Here is a 13,443-nt window from a genome sequence, read left to right on the forward strand (position 1 = left end):
GTGGAAGGAAATCTGCCATAAATAATCTCCTAACAATATCAGAGCCTGTAATTTTCCAGCTATAAACAGAATTGCTCCCATTTGGTGTGTGCTGTGATGAAGAGGAGCAGGAGACAAGCATTTAGTAGTTCAGATGTTCCCTCCCACTCAGAGAGCACAGTGGGAATGATGGATCACCTCTAGTGCCATTAGCTCTGCCTGGAGTAGCAAGCTAATGCAAGGTAAATTAGAGGGCCTGGGTTTGATCCAGAAATGGACCAAAAGGCATAAGGCAGCACTTAGGAATCTCTGCTGAAGGCTGCACTCCACAGAATGTAGGGATGGAGCACCACATCCCCCAGCATACCCATCAGATGTTCAGGTCTCTTTTCTTAATAACCCACAAACATCCTTATGTAATTAACAAAGCACTCAAATGGAGGTGTGGTTTCCCAGAGAAGTGAAATCTTTATTTCTTCTTTGCTTCATCGTTGCTTCCCAGTGCTCCTGGCATTTCAGAAGCCATGTGGTCAGTAATCAGTGTGTATTATATCTAAATGGGATCTTTAAGGCCATCAGCTATTAAGTCTGTAATGCTTTCTTATTTTCTCAGCCTTTTGTATGATCTTGGCACCACAGACCCCAGATTTTTCAAAGGCATCCTGTAAAATGCCTGTCTGCAATTGCTCCACTGATGCTGGGGGCACTGATTATTGAGTAAGGGTGAATTCTTTTCCAGTGCTCAGAAGCCTGTAAGACTAAATGTGTGACATGTAATAAAACTGTGGATTTGGGCCTTCCTTCAGATTCACTTCTGGTGGAAGTTCAAGTATCCAGTTCAGTAGCCTGCCCTAGTCTAGATGCTTTTAAAACAAAAACTTGATTCCTCATGAGATAGATTTTTACATTATGTCACTTTTTGACATCTGTGTCAAAACCACACGTTTTGAAATGTCTGTGTTTTATTTTGGACTGTTTTCATGTTGTTCCTTGTTTTCTTTTAGCTACTTTCATTGTGTTTTGTTTCCATTACATTTAAGCTGGAATATTTATACTGTACAACTTTCCCATGTCATTTTTGACCGTATTATTGTTACATTTATTCTTTCTTTCATTCTTTTTTCTTGACTGTGATTTTTCCCTCAGCTTTTTTTCTTGTTCTTTGACACTGATCTTTTTATTTTGCCCTCTCCTCCTCCTTTCCCCCACATTGATTTCTGTGTTCCTTCTTCTATTGCCCTTTGTGCAATATATCAGATACACATATGCATCTGCTCCTGTTGCTTATTCCATTTTATCTGCTAGATCATCACAGAGTAATTAATAAGATGCCAAAGAGTCTGGCAATTCAAAGAACAAAAGCACAAGCAGACTATTAAGCACAACCTCTTGCAATAATTTGCAAGATAAATGTCTTAGTTTGAGTCTAAAGTTTCAAAAAATATTTTTCCAAGAGTATTTGTGGTAGTAAAATGTTTCTTAAATGAAACTTACTTCTCCCCCATAACTTCTGCTATAGATATCTTCCAAGGAAAACCAGCAATTCCTTTGATTAAGTGCTCCTATCTAATTAATTTTGCTATTTTCCTGTGCTCAGTTTTGTCCTCTTCAGAGTGGCACTTCATCCTTCATAATGCTGCCCTAAGCATTTCTGAGAGATGGAGAAGAGTTATAAATAACAATCCATAAACCTTTCACCAGGGAGTCTAAGCATACATCATAAACAGCGCGGTAATTCGGCTTTCAGGAAAGATACTAAATTGTGTAATCACTATTAAAGACTGTGCACTCAATAAGTAAATGGCTTCAAGTTTATGGGAGGAAATATCTCATGAAGATGTGGATAGAGCTCTCCTCTCAGTAGGGAACTCAAGCATATGCACAAAGCACATGCTTGCATTTTTTATTTCTATATCTTTCATAACAAAATGTCAAATCACAGAGGTACTGCTTACTTTTAAGATTAGGACTAAAATAGGCCACAGTGTGTACTTTTATGCCATTATAACAAGCAGATTCAAAATCAGTTGTAAAGTTAATTTTAATGCTGTAGTATTCAAACACAGCTGGTGTTCCTGTACTCAGCCATTTCCATAAATGGATTTCACTCTTCTTCAGTAATAAGCCTTTTGATGTGCTGCGATTTTAGAGTTGGGAAGCATATAGAAAGAAAAATCAATTGATATTAGCATTCCAGGCTTTTCTGAAGTCTCTTTTGGCCCACCAAACAGCTTCTACTGATCCTGTATGAGCAGCCATCCTGTGGAATGTGATTTCCTGAGTGTCCCTCAAGGTCTACAGGTCCCCAAGGTGGCTGGTGAGGAGGTGACTGCATAGCTTTACACACAGTCAGGGGCCACTGCTCTGCATTGCTCCTACCATTTGTGTACCAGCAGTTGCCTCCTTTCTCTCCCTTTGTTTCCCAGCTCTTGGGCATGGTTCTTTTGGTTTTCATGCTGCTGCTTTCTGTTCTTTGTGGTGGTCCACAAGGTGGGTGTGGGCAACCTTGCAAAGCCCATCTGAGCTGCTGTCAAGTTTGCTGACGTGCCACCAGAGTTTATAGCACCACATACAGCAACTTCTTTTCATGCTGCCTCATTCAGACTAGCAAACTGCCTTTGTGGAGTGAGAGGAAGGGAAAAATAAAGCCCTGTGGAAAAGCAAAACAGAATTAATGAGCAAATTAATAAGAAAAATTAATTAACAGGAATTAGCGATCAAACGTGACTATGATATTTCTCCGATAGTAAGAGGAAAGTGACAAACATTAAACATATGATCCAAAATTTTACATCAATATATTTAGATTGTGTCTTCTGTCATAGTGCTTTTGTTCATCAGTCATTCTAGGTGTTTTGTCGGGGTTTTCTTTTTGTGTTTTTTTTTTTTTTTGTTGTTGGCTATTAGTATGATGTATGTAAAATGATTACTTCCTGCAAAAAGGAGCACACAGAGAAGGTAAAAACTGTGACTTATTAGCTGGATATGAGCAAACAGGTCTCAGAGACCAGGATGCTTTGGGCCTTTTTCACAACTTTCCTGCTCGTAGGAAAGTGGGAGCAGTGGTTTGCACTATACAGCTTTTTTCTCCTTCCCCACCACTTCACTGAAATCAGCCTTCCTCTTCCAGCCCTGTGCTCCTCCTTGCTGACACAACCAGCTGTCTCTAATTCCTATGCCAATAACATATGCTGGGGTGTTTTTTTTTTGTGGTTAAATGTGCCCTAGAATTAAGGTGAGAAAGTCCAACTCACTTTCTTGGTAGTGATGGGCAGGTGCATTCTTGAACATGCTTGAGCACCTCAGTAAAGAGCACCACAGCACATTTCTGGACACTGTTAAATTTTAGTGCTGCCAAACTGAAACAACTGCCATAGATAAGTGAAATGAGCAGGAGTGGTTTGGGTGGGTAAGGATGGAGATACCTTGAAAACAGTTGGGATGAAGTAAAAAATACTAACAGCAAAAGGCACAACTAAATGACAGACTATAATGGAATAGAATAGAATGGAAATGAGCATCAAAACTAGAACTGGAAATGTGGCTGTAGTCAAGCATAAAGCAATCTTCTCTTGAAGACTGTGGTTGTGTTTATAATAAAATATACATGAAGACTTGATTTCTTTTCTAATAAGATAACATAAAATTATTTCAGTGTGTTCAATATACTAAAAATGTCTCAGACAATTTACTGTCTTCTTTCTGAGAGTATAAGAGAATAATTTACAGTAAACAGTATTAACTTTTGCTCATTCAGGTAGCTGGATTACATGATCAATCTGCCACCTTGTTCAATGTTTCAGCAGACAGGTGTGTTTGTCAAGTGTTGCTGCCAAAGAGTATCTGTGCTTTAGATCATAACCATTCTCAGGCTTGCTGTGGGTACCTTTGTGTTAAGTGGTGCAGATGTAGTGCCAGTCATTTAACAGCTCTGGTGTGTTGTCAGTGACAGAACAGGTCCAGGGCTGTCTGTCCTGGTGATTTAACAGCTCACCTGTGCTTGGTGCAGCACTTCTGGCCCGTTGATCTGGTGTGTGTATCTCCATTTCCATGATAGTATTGGCCTTACTTGACAGAAAGGAGAGGGAATGCTGATTCTTGTTGTCTCTCCAGTTTGTCTTTTCACACTGCAGTGCAGTATTTAAGTGATTGATCTGTGCAGAACATTGCTGATATGCTCCAGCCAGTTCACTTGATGTTTCCTCTTGGGTTTGATTGGCAAGGCAGAGAAATCCTGGCTGCCCAGGGGCCCATAGATGGAGGAAGCAACTCTATATGCAAATGAATACATTCAAATGTCCCTTTTCCTATGCTTTGTTACATTTTTCTCTTGCCTCCCCACCTTCAGAATTTCACTCTGTGCATTAAAAAAGCAAACAAAATAAAACTGAGTCTCTGAAAGGCATTAGGTTTCTGTGTGTGTCAGTGATACAGCATATGCATGGATGTTTTCTCTAATAATGACTTCAGGAAGTTGCATGTGCCCTGGGCTGTGTTTATCTTTCCCACCACCTGTTTACTGGCGGAGCTGGGTGAGTGTGGGTGCCCCCAGATCTCTGTGGGAATGGGGCACACGAGCTCTGCACAAGCCCTGTTGCCACAGGGGTCGTGGAACCTTACTAAGGGGAATACAACCCAAAATTTAGTAAAACAAGTCTGTATCCCCTGCTGGCAGTCAGGAGACAAGTAACCAGTAGGACTCAAGGTAGACCCCTGTAGGAATAAGGAACTCTATTCCTTCAGGGCAGAATTATGATCCTATATATTTTGGGAAATTCAATCCATGAGCCTGATTTTGCAGTATTTTATCATAAACAGTTTTGGGAAAACTAATTAATCTCTGCAAGGATGATTGGGGGGCTCCTGAGATATATATATATTCTTTCCACATGCTGTTGCCTGGAGATAATATTCAGGGACTGTCTTGCTGAACAGATATGGATGGGTATTTTGGGGTATCAGCTTATTTCTGGCTTTGATTTTTTGGGAATTATTTATCTTGGTAAATAGAATACTGGTGCAAGAGATTTAGGTCTGACTTTTCTGGCTCTACTTCTTTTTCAAAACAACGAAAGAAATAACTTGAGGGAAATATAGTAAATATGTCCTTTTCTAAAATTTTACATTGAAAGATAATTTTATGTTTTCTGAAGCTGCATTCAGTATAAAGATTGATAAGATTGATAAAGGTGCAATTAAATCAACACTTAGCCATCTATGAATTAATGAACTAAATGAATAAAACTATATGGACTGTTTTGATTATTTACCTTTTCTATTTATTTCTGTGGTATTTATTAAAATCTACAATATAATGGCCTGTTATGAAATAAGCAGTATTGCTGTAAAGATTTTAATCTCTCTTTTGACCACTGAAGGTCTGAGCCTTTTCATTGCTGTGTGATAGGATGTGTGTTCACATTAAAGATTGCAAATAATCACGATATCTATAATTATCCTTTTTGTTTTTTTTCTGAATTTTTGTGGTTTGGGGGGTTTTGCATCAATTTAAGGGGAAATTATTTCCACTGTGTTGGATATATAGATTTACAGCTGAGTATTGATGAGTAAAATGAAAAAAATAATCCAGAAGAATTTACTGGTTTTTTTCCATATTTTTTATGTTTTGGTAACAGCAAGTCTCGGGTTCAAAACATCACACAGGACACAGAGAAGGAAAAGGCAGTGAGGGTGCTTGATCCAAAAGCTGTAGAAGCAACAAACATTGAGTCAAGCACAGCATGACAACCTTGGCATGTTTCTCTCCTCTAAGGTACTAATCCTTGCTTGTCTGGATCTTGTTTAACAAGTGTTTGTCTGGGAAGGACAAAACCTGAAGTAGTCCTGGGTGGATGGGAGGGAAGCTCCCAGAGACTGAACATCAGGACATTCATGCTGGAGACAGAGGGAAGGGTTTATAGCTTAAAAAAAAAAAAAAAGGGAATTAACTGTAGTCAGTATGAGAGTTGCTGCTTGCATTTTGGACTTGAAAGAACGGTGCTGCACCCAACAATCTGTTGTTTTTAACTACTCTGTCGAGCCTAATAGATTTTAATGCTCCTTTTAAACCTTGCATCCTTAAACCTCCCAAGTTAAGCAATGGTAATGCTTTTCTTTTAAAGGCAGTTTTACATAAATATTTTGTACTTCTTTTAACACAGAATTAAGAAAGGCCTTACAACCAAAAGGATATGAAAAGATGTAGGAAAGTATTTTGAAATGTAATAAATGTGTGTAATTTCTTGCACTTAGATTTTTAAAAAGATGGGGGAGAAATAGAAGTGAGAGGTCATGAGTTTTCCAGCATGTAAAGCTGGTGACCATGACCTGGGGGAAAATATGCATAATAATAATAATTAGCTGGTTAACTAATATGCTATCTTTGAATTGTTCAAGATGGTTCGATGATTCATATACTCATTAAAAGACATTCAAAATGTAGGTGAAAGGGCAAATGATTTCTGTAAATAGGAATTAATACGCACAAAAAAATAACTGATGTAGAGAATTTAACTGCTCTGGTTCCTTGGAAATTTATTCTATAACTAGTGATAGTTTTCTTAAATCACTGAACTTTTAAAATAGTAGTAAAATGATATTTCAATATCTTTTTGCTTATTTAATTATGTATTGATATATCACCATTGGTCTTTGGGTATTAAAACCTTGAGTAACTTTCAGATAATATCAGGTGGGGGCTGGTAAGGAGCCATAAATATCTTTATATGCCTTTTCTCTAAAGGTTAACATTTTTATTAGTAAGAACATAACCTGCAATTCCATAGGCATTAATAGCTGTGGCATTGGAAGACATATGCCAGTCCAGTACTGTCCTGCCTAGCAGGATTTTCTCTGCTGTGAATCTGCATAATTAGATGCATGACATCTACTCAGTAAGGTTAAGCGAAATGAGTTTTCAGTCTTGTTAGCACCTATCAGGGTTATTGTTGAAGGTTATCTTTAGTGTTTTGTGGGATTAATAGATGTGGTCTTAGTTCCTGGAAAAGTTATTAAGACTTAAAAAAAAAAAAATCATCCAAGATCAGCAACTGTACTGTTACTCTTTCTCCAGGTACTCCACTTAATGAACTTTAAACTGAGTTTTCAACACATGTAGTTTGGCTCTGAGTCTCTGAAATTAGGTCTTTGCATTATTTTTTTTGTGTATTGCAAATCTGGCATGATCCACACACCCTTCTTCACAGATCTCTCCAGATATTGCTTTTCAGTGCCTTGGAGAAATCATTGAACAACTCTGTCCTCTCTTTTTGTTCAGATTGTCTTGTCTTAGTTCACAGGGGTGCTCTAGAAGCTTGTTTATGTGTCATGGAACAGCAGGATCACAAGGCCCGTGGTAAATGAAGGCAGTGGCCATGTGGGAAAGCATTTTCTGCATATCAGTTATCTCTGTGTAACCAAGTAATGTGGAAGCTGACAATCCACCATGGGTGGGCTCCTGTTCTTGTGTCTGGTCCAGGGCTGCATCTGGTGAAGAGCAAGCGCAGCCAGAGCTCCTGAGGGGCTGCAGGAGAGGCCGGAGAACACAGCCCAGCCCTGTTCTCACCAGGCAGGGAGAGCCTCGCGATGCCCCAGGGATGGAGCACGGCTGCCATGTGGTCCAAACCCAGCCCAGCTTCTGTCCTATCCATGGGCATGTCCATGCTGTGGCCAGCAGCTCATGTCCAAAGACCACCGGGTGCTGCCTTCTGGGCAAGGGAGTGGACAGGCACGAGCAGAGAATTTCCCTGGTGAAGCTGGGAGGAACCTGGGGAAGTGCAGAAGATTGGGATAACGCTGGCATGAGAGAAGCCATTCTGTGTCTCTGATGACGGTGCCAGCAGTGTGAAGGAAGAGCCAAGAGAAGCGCTGAAAGCAGACACATCCTGCCGCTTTCTGCTGTTCCATGGACACGGAACACACTTGTTCCTAAAGCTCCAGAAGACTTGATGCAGGAACAAAAACTGTTCCTATTTCTGAAAATATAACCAGCTAATGTATTCTCATTAGATCAAAATCTGGACGAGGGAAGGTAAAGATGGATTAATTAGATTTATTCTAGTGGAATTTGTCTCTGCCTATAGCCAGGCAATTGGAACTACAGGATCTTTCAAATGCTTCCCAACACAAACTTCTGGAGGAATTCTGTGATTCCCAGAGCTGAGAGCAAAACTACAATTCTACTCAAGTTCTCAACAGCTGAGCAAACATCACAGCATCAAAGGTGTTTTAGGACTCCAGCTTAGCCTTATATAGTCACCATACCAACTTACCAATCTCAAAGTCAGCATCTTTATTGTCAGTGCAGACTCTGGAATTGGTGCAAGTTCCTTATCCCAACATTAGGTAGCCCAAAGGTAGCAGAACAGGTAGGCTTTGGCCAGAAAGAGCCAGAGGAGCTCGCTCTTTCTGGAGAAGACCACCTATTTAAACTGCAAAAGGGTAGATTTGGGTTAGATGCTCTTGGAAGCACCTCCCAGGACTCTCCACTGTTCATGGAGCACTTTTCATGCCTGCTCTGAACAGTCTTTGGAAAATAGAGCACGACCTGGCTCTGGCTCTGGTACCAGCAAACCCCAAACAGGAGGAGAAAGAAGCAGCAGCTCTTTTGCAGCCATGCCCAAGAGAGGCTGGAAGGGTATCCTTGCTCTGGTCTCCCTCAGTTGGGTTTCTGGCTGTGTATGAGGCAGGAGCTGCGATTCCTCAGCTGTGGGGACCAGAAGTGCAGCCAGGATGCCAGCACTGCCTGACAGTGCTCCATACAGTGGGACAGTTGTGTGTCAGCCCCCTGAACTGCTGCTTCATTGGCTTCATTTTTAGAACACCCAAAGCTCACTGTAAATCAGGGTGCTCTCTGGTTCTGCCTCTTCCTCTCCCTACGTAGGGAAGGACCACTGCTATGCTTTCTTGAATAACTTCCAGTATTCCGAGCTCCTTTGCCCTCAGTGGATGCTTGCCACGGAATCCCTCACAGCCGGATTCAGAAAATACTGGAATTGACTCTTCTAAAATCCAGGGTCTTCGACTGCTGACCTTCAGTGTGCTCAGCAAGACCCTTAGGTCCACAATGTTGTGAAACCAGACCTTCAGGGCAGGGACCTTTCCAGCATGATCTGCCTCGTGCACAAAATGCAGCACCAAAAAGAATGGCAGAAAAGCCCTGGCCTGTGTGCTCCAGGGCTCAGGTTTTGCTCCACTTCAGCTCCACAAAGATACAAATAAGGTGAAGTTGCAATGTTTATTAATGGCAATCAAAGCAGAGGGATAAGCTTGGGAGAAGGAGAAGGGAACAAGCAGGGTCTGAGGGCTGCAGGGAGGGACCAGTAAAGAGGGAAGAAGGCAAGCTCAGGTGTGCCCAGCATCAGCTGTGCCTGGAGCTCCACCTGTTCTCTTCTAATCTCTAGGGGATGTGTCCTCTTTCATGGAATCTGCTGCTGTCCTGGTTGTCTCAATCCAGAAGATGAACCTAGTGATGCAGCTCTTTCATCTAACATGACTTGGACTATCTGGTTTGTGTTGGAGGGGCTGTCATCCGTGCGAAGGGCTTGAAGGGCTGAAACAAGCAGACCCACGGTCAGAGTGAGGAATGGCCCTGACAGGACCAGCCCACCCAGCTCTTGCCATGGCCTGGAGGAAGCAGGACACGACGAGGATCAGCTGGAAGGTGCTGGCCACAAATCTCCGGCAGACCTCCGAAAGGGCTCTGTGCTCTCCCCGTGGTGCCCCTCATCCACACAAGGAGCACAGCCATCCGCAGCTGGGGCAGGGATGGCGGCTTCCCCTGGCAGCTCCTACTGCCAGCCCGCTGGCCGGACTCACCCTCGCAGATGAGCTGCAGCTCTTCTGGCTGCCCCCTGATGAGCAGCGTGGCGATCCCTGGGAACACAGAGCCTGTCACGGCCCCTGGCCCTGGTGCTGCTGCAATGGGGAAGGGAGGGACCGAGCCCCCTTTGTCACCCACCGATAGCCCTGACGGCCGCCTCTCGCAGGGGCTCCTGCGGGCTCTCCAGGTAGGGCAGGGCCTGGCGCAGGTGCTCGGCCGCTCGGCTCCTGTCCTCTGCCAGCTGAGAGAGCGGCAGGGCACGGAGGGAAGGGTTGCTGTGGGCCCTGCCCCTCGGCCGGGCGCTCCCGGGGGCAGGCGGCTCCTCCAGCCTGGGGCTGGGGCTGCCGGGCTGTCCTTACCAAGTGCTCGCCAAAGCTCCACAGCTCATCCGTCTGCAGCAGCCGCTGGAGACCCTTCCTCTTCAGGAAGGTCACTGCAGACAGCAGCGCTTCCCGAGAGGCCTGCGGAGCGGCAGAGCCCGGAGGTGGCACCGCAGCCCCGGGCACAGGACCCGCGTCCCGGTGCCAAGGCCAGGAGCGGCTGGAGCCACGAGGAGGAGCCAGGGTGTGCGAGCCAGCTGAGCCCCCTGCCATGGGGACACCGGCGCCCAGGAGCCCTCACCTGTGCCACACGCTGGTTCTCATCATGGCAATGGAAAAAGAGCGGGAGCAGGCTCTGTCTCACAAGCATCTTCAGGGGCTGCTTTCCCTTTTCCTCTACCGATTCCATCACATCTTGATAGAGGCGAATGGAGAGCTGCTGCACATGGCTGTTGTCCTGTTGGAAAGGAAAAAACCTCAGCACTGGATTCTCTGGGCCCTTCTGTGCACAGGCCCGAAAATCCACAGGGCACTGCACTTCTGGGCAGCCCCCAGTGGCCAAGGCTGGGGGCACAGAGCCTTACATGGTCAAAGAGGGGCCGGAGCGCCTCAGCCAATTTTGGGGCTGTAGAGCTGGATGTTTGGATATCTTTGTTCAGGAGTAGATTTGTGAACACTGAGAGACTCCTCTTGACCACCTCTGTGTCTTCATTCCTCAGTAGCTCCACGAGGCGTTTGGACAGGCTGCATATTTTTTTGGCCTATGTGGAACACAAGGTTGTGCTGTGAATCCATGGAAAGCTGCACCACCAACACCGCTCCAGCGGTGCAACCCCACCTGCCTGCCATGGAGCCCAGAGGCCAAAGGCCTGTCCCGAAGCACTCGGGCAGCTGAACAGCGACCCTGGAGAGCTGGGAGCAGCTGCCACAGCTCCCCAAGCCCAAGGGGCTGCTTTCCCCAGCCCCACGCTGCCAGCACAGCTCCAGCTGCTGCCTCCTTCTCACCATCGAGGGGTCCTGGCTGAGCACCACGAGGCCTTTGAGTGCCAGGAGACACCTCTCCATGGACTCGCTCTGCAGGTGCTTTGTCATGATCTCCAGTATTAAGTTACCCCATTCACTCAAGTCCAGGCAGTCCAGGACCTGGAAGGCACAGAGCAGTGACAGGAGTGCCCAGCTGGCAGGAGCTCAGAACCGCACAGGCTGAGCCAAGGCAGCAGCACAGGGCACGGGCACCGTCCCAGGCAGCTGCGGCTGCGAGAGGGCAGAGGGGTGGGAGGCAGCTGAGCCAGGCAGCGCTGGCCATCGGGCTCACCTCCACCAGGAATGCCAGGGCAGCAAGATCCCAGCATGGCTCCTCCCTGCTGAGCCACCCGAGCAGGCGCAAGGCAGTGCCGGAACAGAAGGGTCGGCTGACACGGCGCATCTCCCTGGGGGAGAGATAAAGGCACCATTGCTCCTGAGCTGAGTGGCCAAAGCCCTCCCAGGGATGACTCACAGAGGTCTGGTCTTCTCCCGAGCACCCCACGGGTGCTTTGGGAGGTAGCTGCTCCAGGGCATCCTCCTCTCCCAGCCTTTTCCAGTCTGCTCATCCCTCTCTTGGGACAAGGCCCTGCTGCCCAGGACCACGGGGAGCGCGTGGGGTGCTCTGGGCACAAAGGAGAGGGGTGGTGGGGAGAATGAGGTCTCACCTGGCCAGCAGACCCACTGCATAGTGGTGGGTGTCGGCACAGAGCAGCGTGTCCCAGGCACACCTGCGTTCCACTGCCATCAGTAAATCCAGACAACGCAGGTGGTGCAGCAGTGCCTTCACAGTGTTCACTACAAATCTGTATGCAGAGCAAAGGCCCAGGTCATGCTGGGACCCCAGGCTGCAGCCCAGGGGATGTGGGAGTGACCGGAGGACTGGGAAGTGGCACCTGTTGATATTGGTGGGAAGGCGATTTTCCTCCTGACATCTTTTCCATAAAGCATTTATGTCCTCTGATACCTGCTCTGTACTGAGGTAAACTTGGAAGAGCAGAGCCACAAAGAGATTGGGGAAATATTCCACAAATGGCTCTGGGCACCAGGGCAGGCGGAGAATCTCCCAAAGCACCCTGGTTGCCTGCAAAGGATAAACCATTTAGAGACAGCACTCAGTGCCAAGTGGCAAGGCCTGAGCATACGAGGGAGAGGCCAGGGGAGACACAGGGGGAGCATCTGGCTAGTGCCCCTGAACCTGCCCCTAAGCCAGGCATCAGCCCAGGGCCTGAGGCAGGGAGAGGCATTGCAGTGGGGGAGAGGATGGAGAGGCACTGGAGAAGCAACCTGTGTGCAAGCAAAGGCCAGTTACAGAAACTCACAGCCAGGGAAAACACGTCCTCAGTGTCCCCATCAGAGGTGTACATTTTCTGCAGTGGCCAGCCCTCCATCACACAAAGCAGTGTTGGCAGCACCTTTTTCAGTGTTGTTCCTGATGAGGCTATGTTCTTCCACATGATTGCAGCACCTCTGCAGGAGCAGAGCTGTGTGTCAGGAGGGTCTCAGCCAGAGCACTGTGGCCTGGGCAGCCACAAGGGCCCAGATGACAGAGCCACAGTGCCCTGAGGGGTAGGGAGGGAGCATGTCAGGAGGCTTATGGGCTGACAAGCCAGGGCTGGCACATGGAGTGTCCAGTGGCTTCTGGAACTCTCTGCCTGTCCAGCAGACCCCATTGGACTGGCGGTACAGGGTGATGGGGCCTGGTTAGACCTGAGCCCTCGAGGCAGGTGGGCCCTGTACCTGTCACACGATGGGGCACAGCGCAGGAGGGTCACTGCAACATCAGTGGGGTGTGCCTCAGTCAGCCTCAGGATGTCCATGAGCAGCCACTCGTCTGGAGGCCCATTGGACGCAAGCCTCTGGTGCATGTTCCTAACAAAGCCTGGCACCTGCAGAAGGCGTGGGGAGACTCGAAGAGCTGCCACAGCAGCAGCTTCCCCTGAGCAGTGCTTCCCTTCCCACCACATTGGGCTGGGCCTCAAAGGCTGAGAAGGCCCAGTGGAACTGGCTTGAGCACCACCCAATTCCTGGGGACACCCAGCCCTAGCCACAAGCTGCTTACTTGACTTGGACTGGAGACGACTCTGTCCCCAAAAAGATCCAGGCTGGGAGCAGGAGATATGCTCTGAGTGGCTGTGGGGCCCGGCTCTGCTGCAGCCTTGGGAAACACGCTGATCCTCTCTCGGCACCACGTGCCTCTGAGGTCCATAAACATCTGCAAAAGAAGGAACAATAGGGAAGAGAGGGATGAACCATTGGGTGCTCCAACGGTGATGCTCAGCTGGCAAGGTGGGGATGGCT

The 13,443-nt window shown here is 46.9% G+C and overlaps 1 protein-coding gene across 1 annotated transcript in view; it reads right to left on the bottom strand.

Moving 5' to 3' along the window:
* Nucleotides 1-9,197: 9,197 nt before the first annotated feature.
* LOC110479923 (maestro heat-like repeat-containing protein family member 7) overlaps nucleotides 9,198-13,443 on the bottom strand; it is an 86,733-nt gene continuing 82,487 nt past the window's right edge. Inside the window, exons 4-15 of the mRNA XM_085584635.1 lie at nucleotides 13,205-13,357; nucleotides 12,883-13,031; nucleotides 12,465-12,612; nucleotides 11,811-12,226; nucleotides 11,435-11,549; nucleotides 11,125-11,262; nucleotides 10,704-10,880; nucleotides 10,421-10,576; nucleotides 10,159-10,260; nucleotides 9,938-10,040; nucleotides 9,796-9,852; nucleotides 9,198-9,529 (exon numbers count right to left, since the gene is read on the bottom strand). Coding sequence (XP_085440761.1) covers nucleotides 9,396-9,529; nucleotides 9,796-9,852; nucleotides 9,938-10,040; nucleotides 10,159-10,260; nucleotides 10,421-10,576; nucleotides 10,704-10,880; nucleotides 11,125-11,262; nucleotides 11,435-11,549; nucleotides 11,811-12,226; nucleotides 12,465-12,612; nucleotides 12,883-13,031; nucleotides 13,205-13,357 — 1,848 coding nt within the window. The 3' untranslated portion in view covers nucleotides 9,198-9,395. The remainder of the gene's footprint in view (nucleotides 9,530-9,795; nucleotides 9,853-9,937; nucleotides 10,041-10,158; nucleotides 10,261-10,420; nucleotides 10,577-10,703; nucleotides 10,881-11,124; nucleotides 11,263-11,434; nucleotides 11,550-11,810; nucleotides 12,227-12,464; nucleotides 12,613-12,882; nucleotides 13,032-13,204; nucleotides 13,358-13,443) is intronic.

Source organism: Lonchura striata, chromosome 7 (genome assembly GCF_050655825.1).
Source record: "Lonchura striata isolate lonStrDom1 chromosome 7, ASM5065582v1, whole genome shotgun sequence".
In the NCBI taxonomy this organism is placed as follows: Eukaryota; Metazoa; Chordata; class Aves; order Passeriformes; family Estrildidae; genus Lonchura; species Lonchura striata.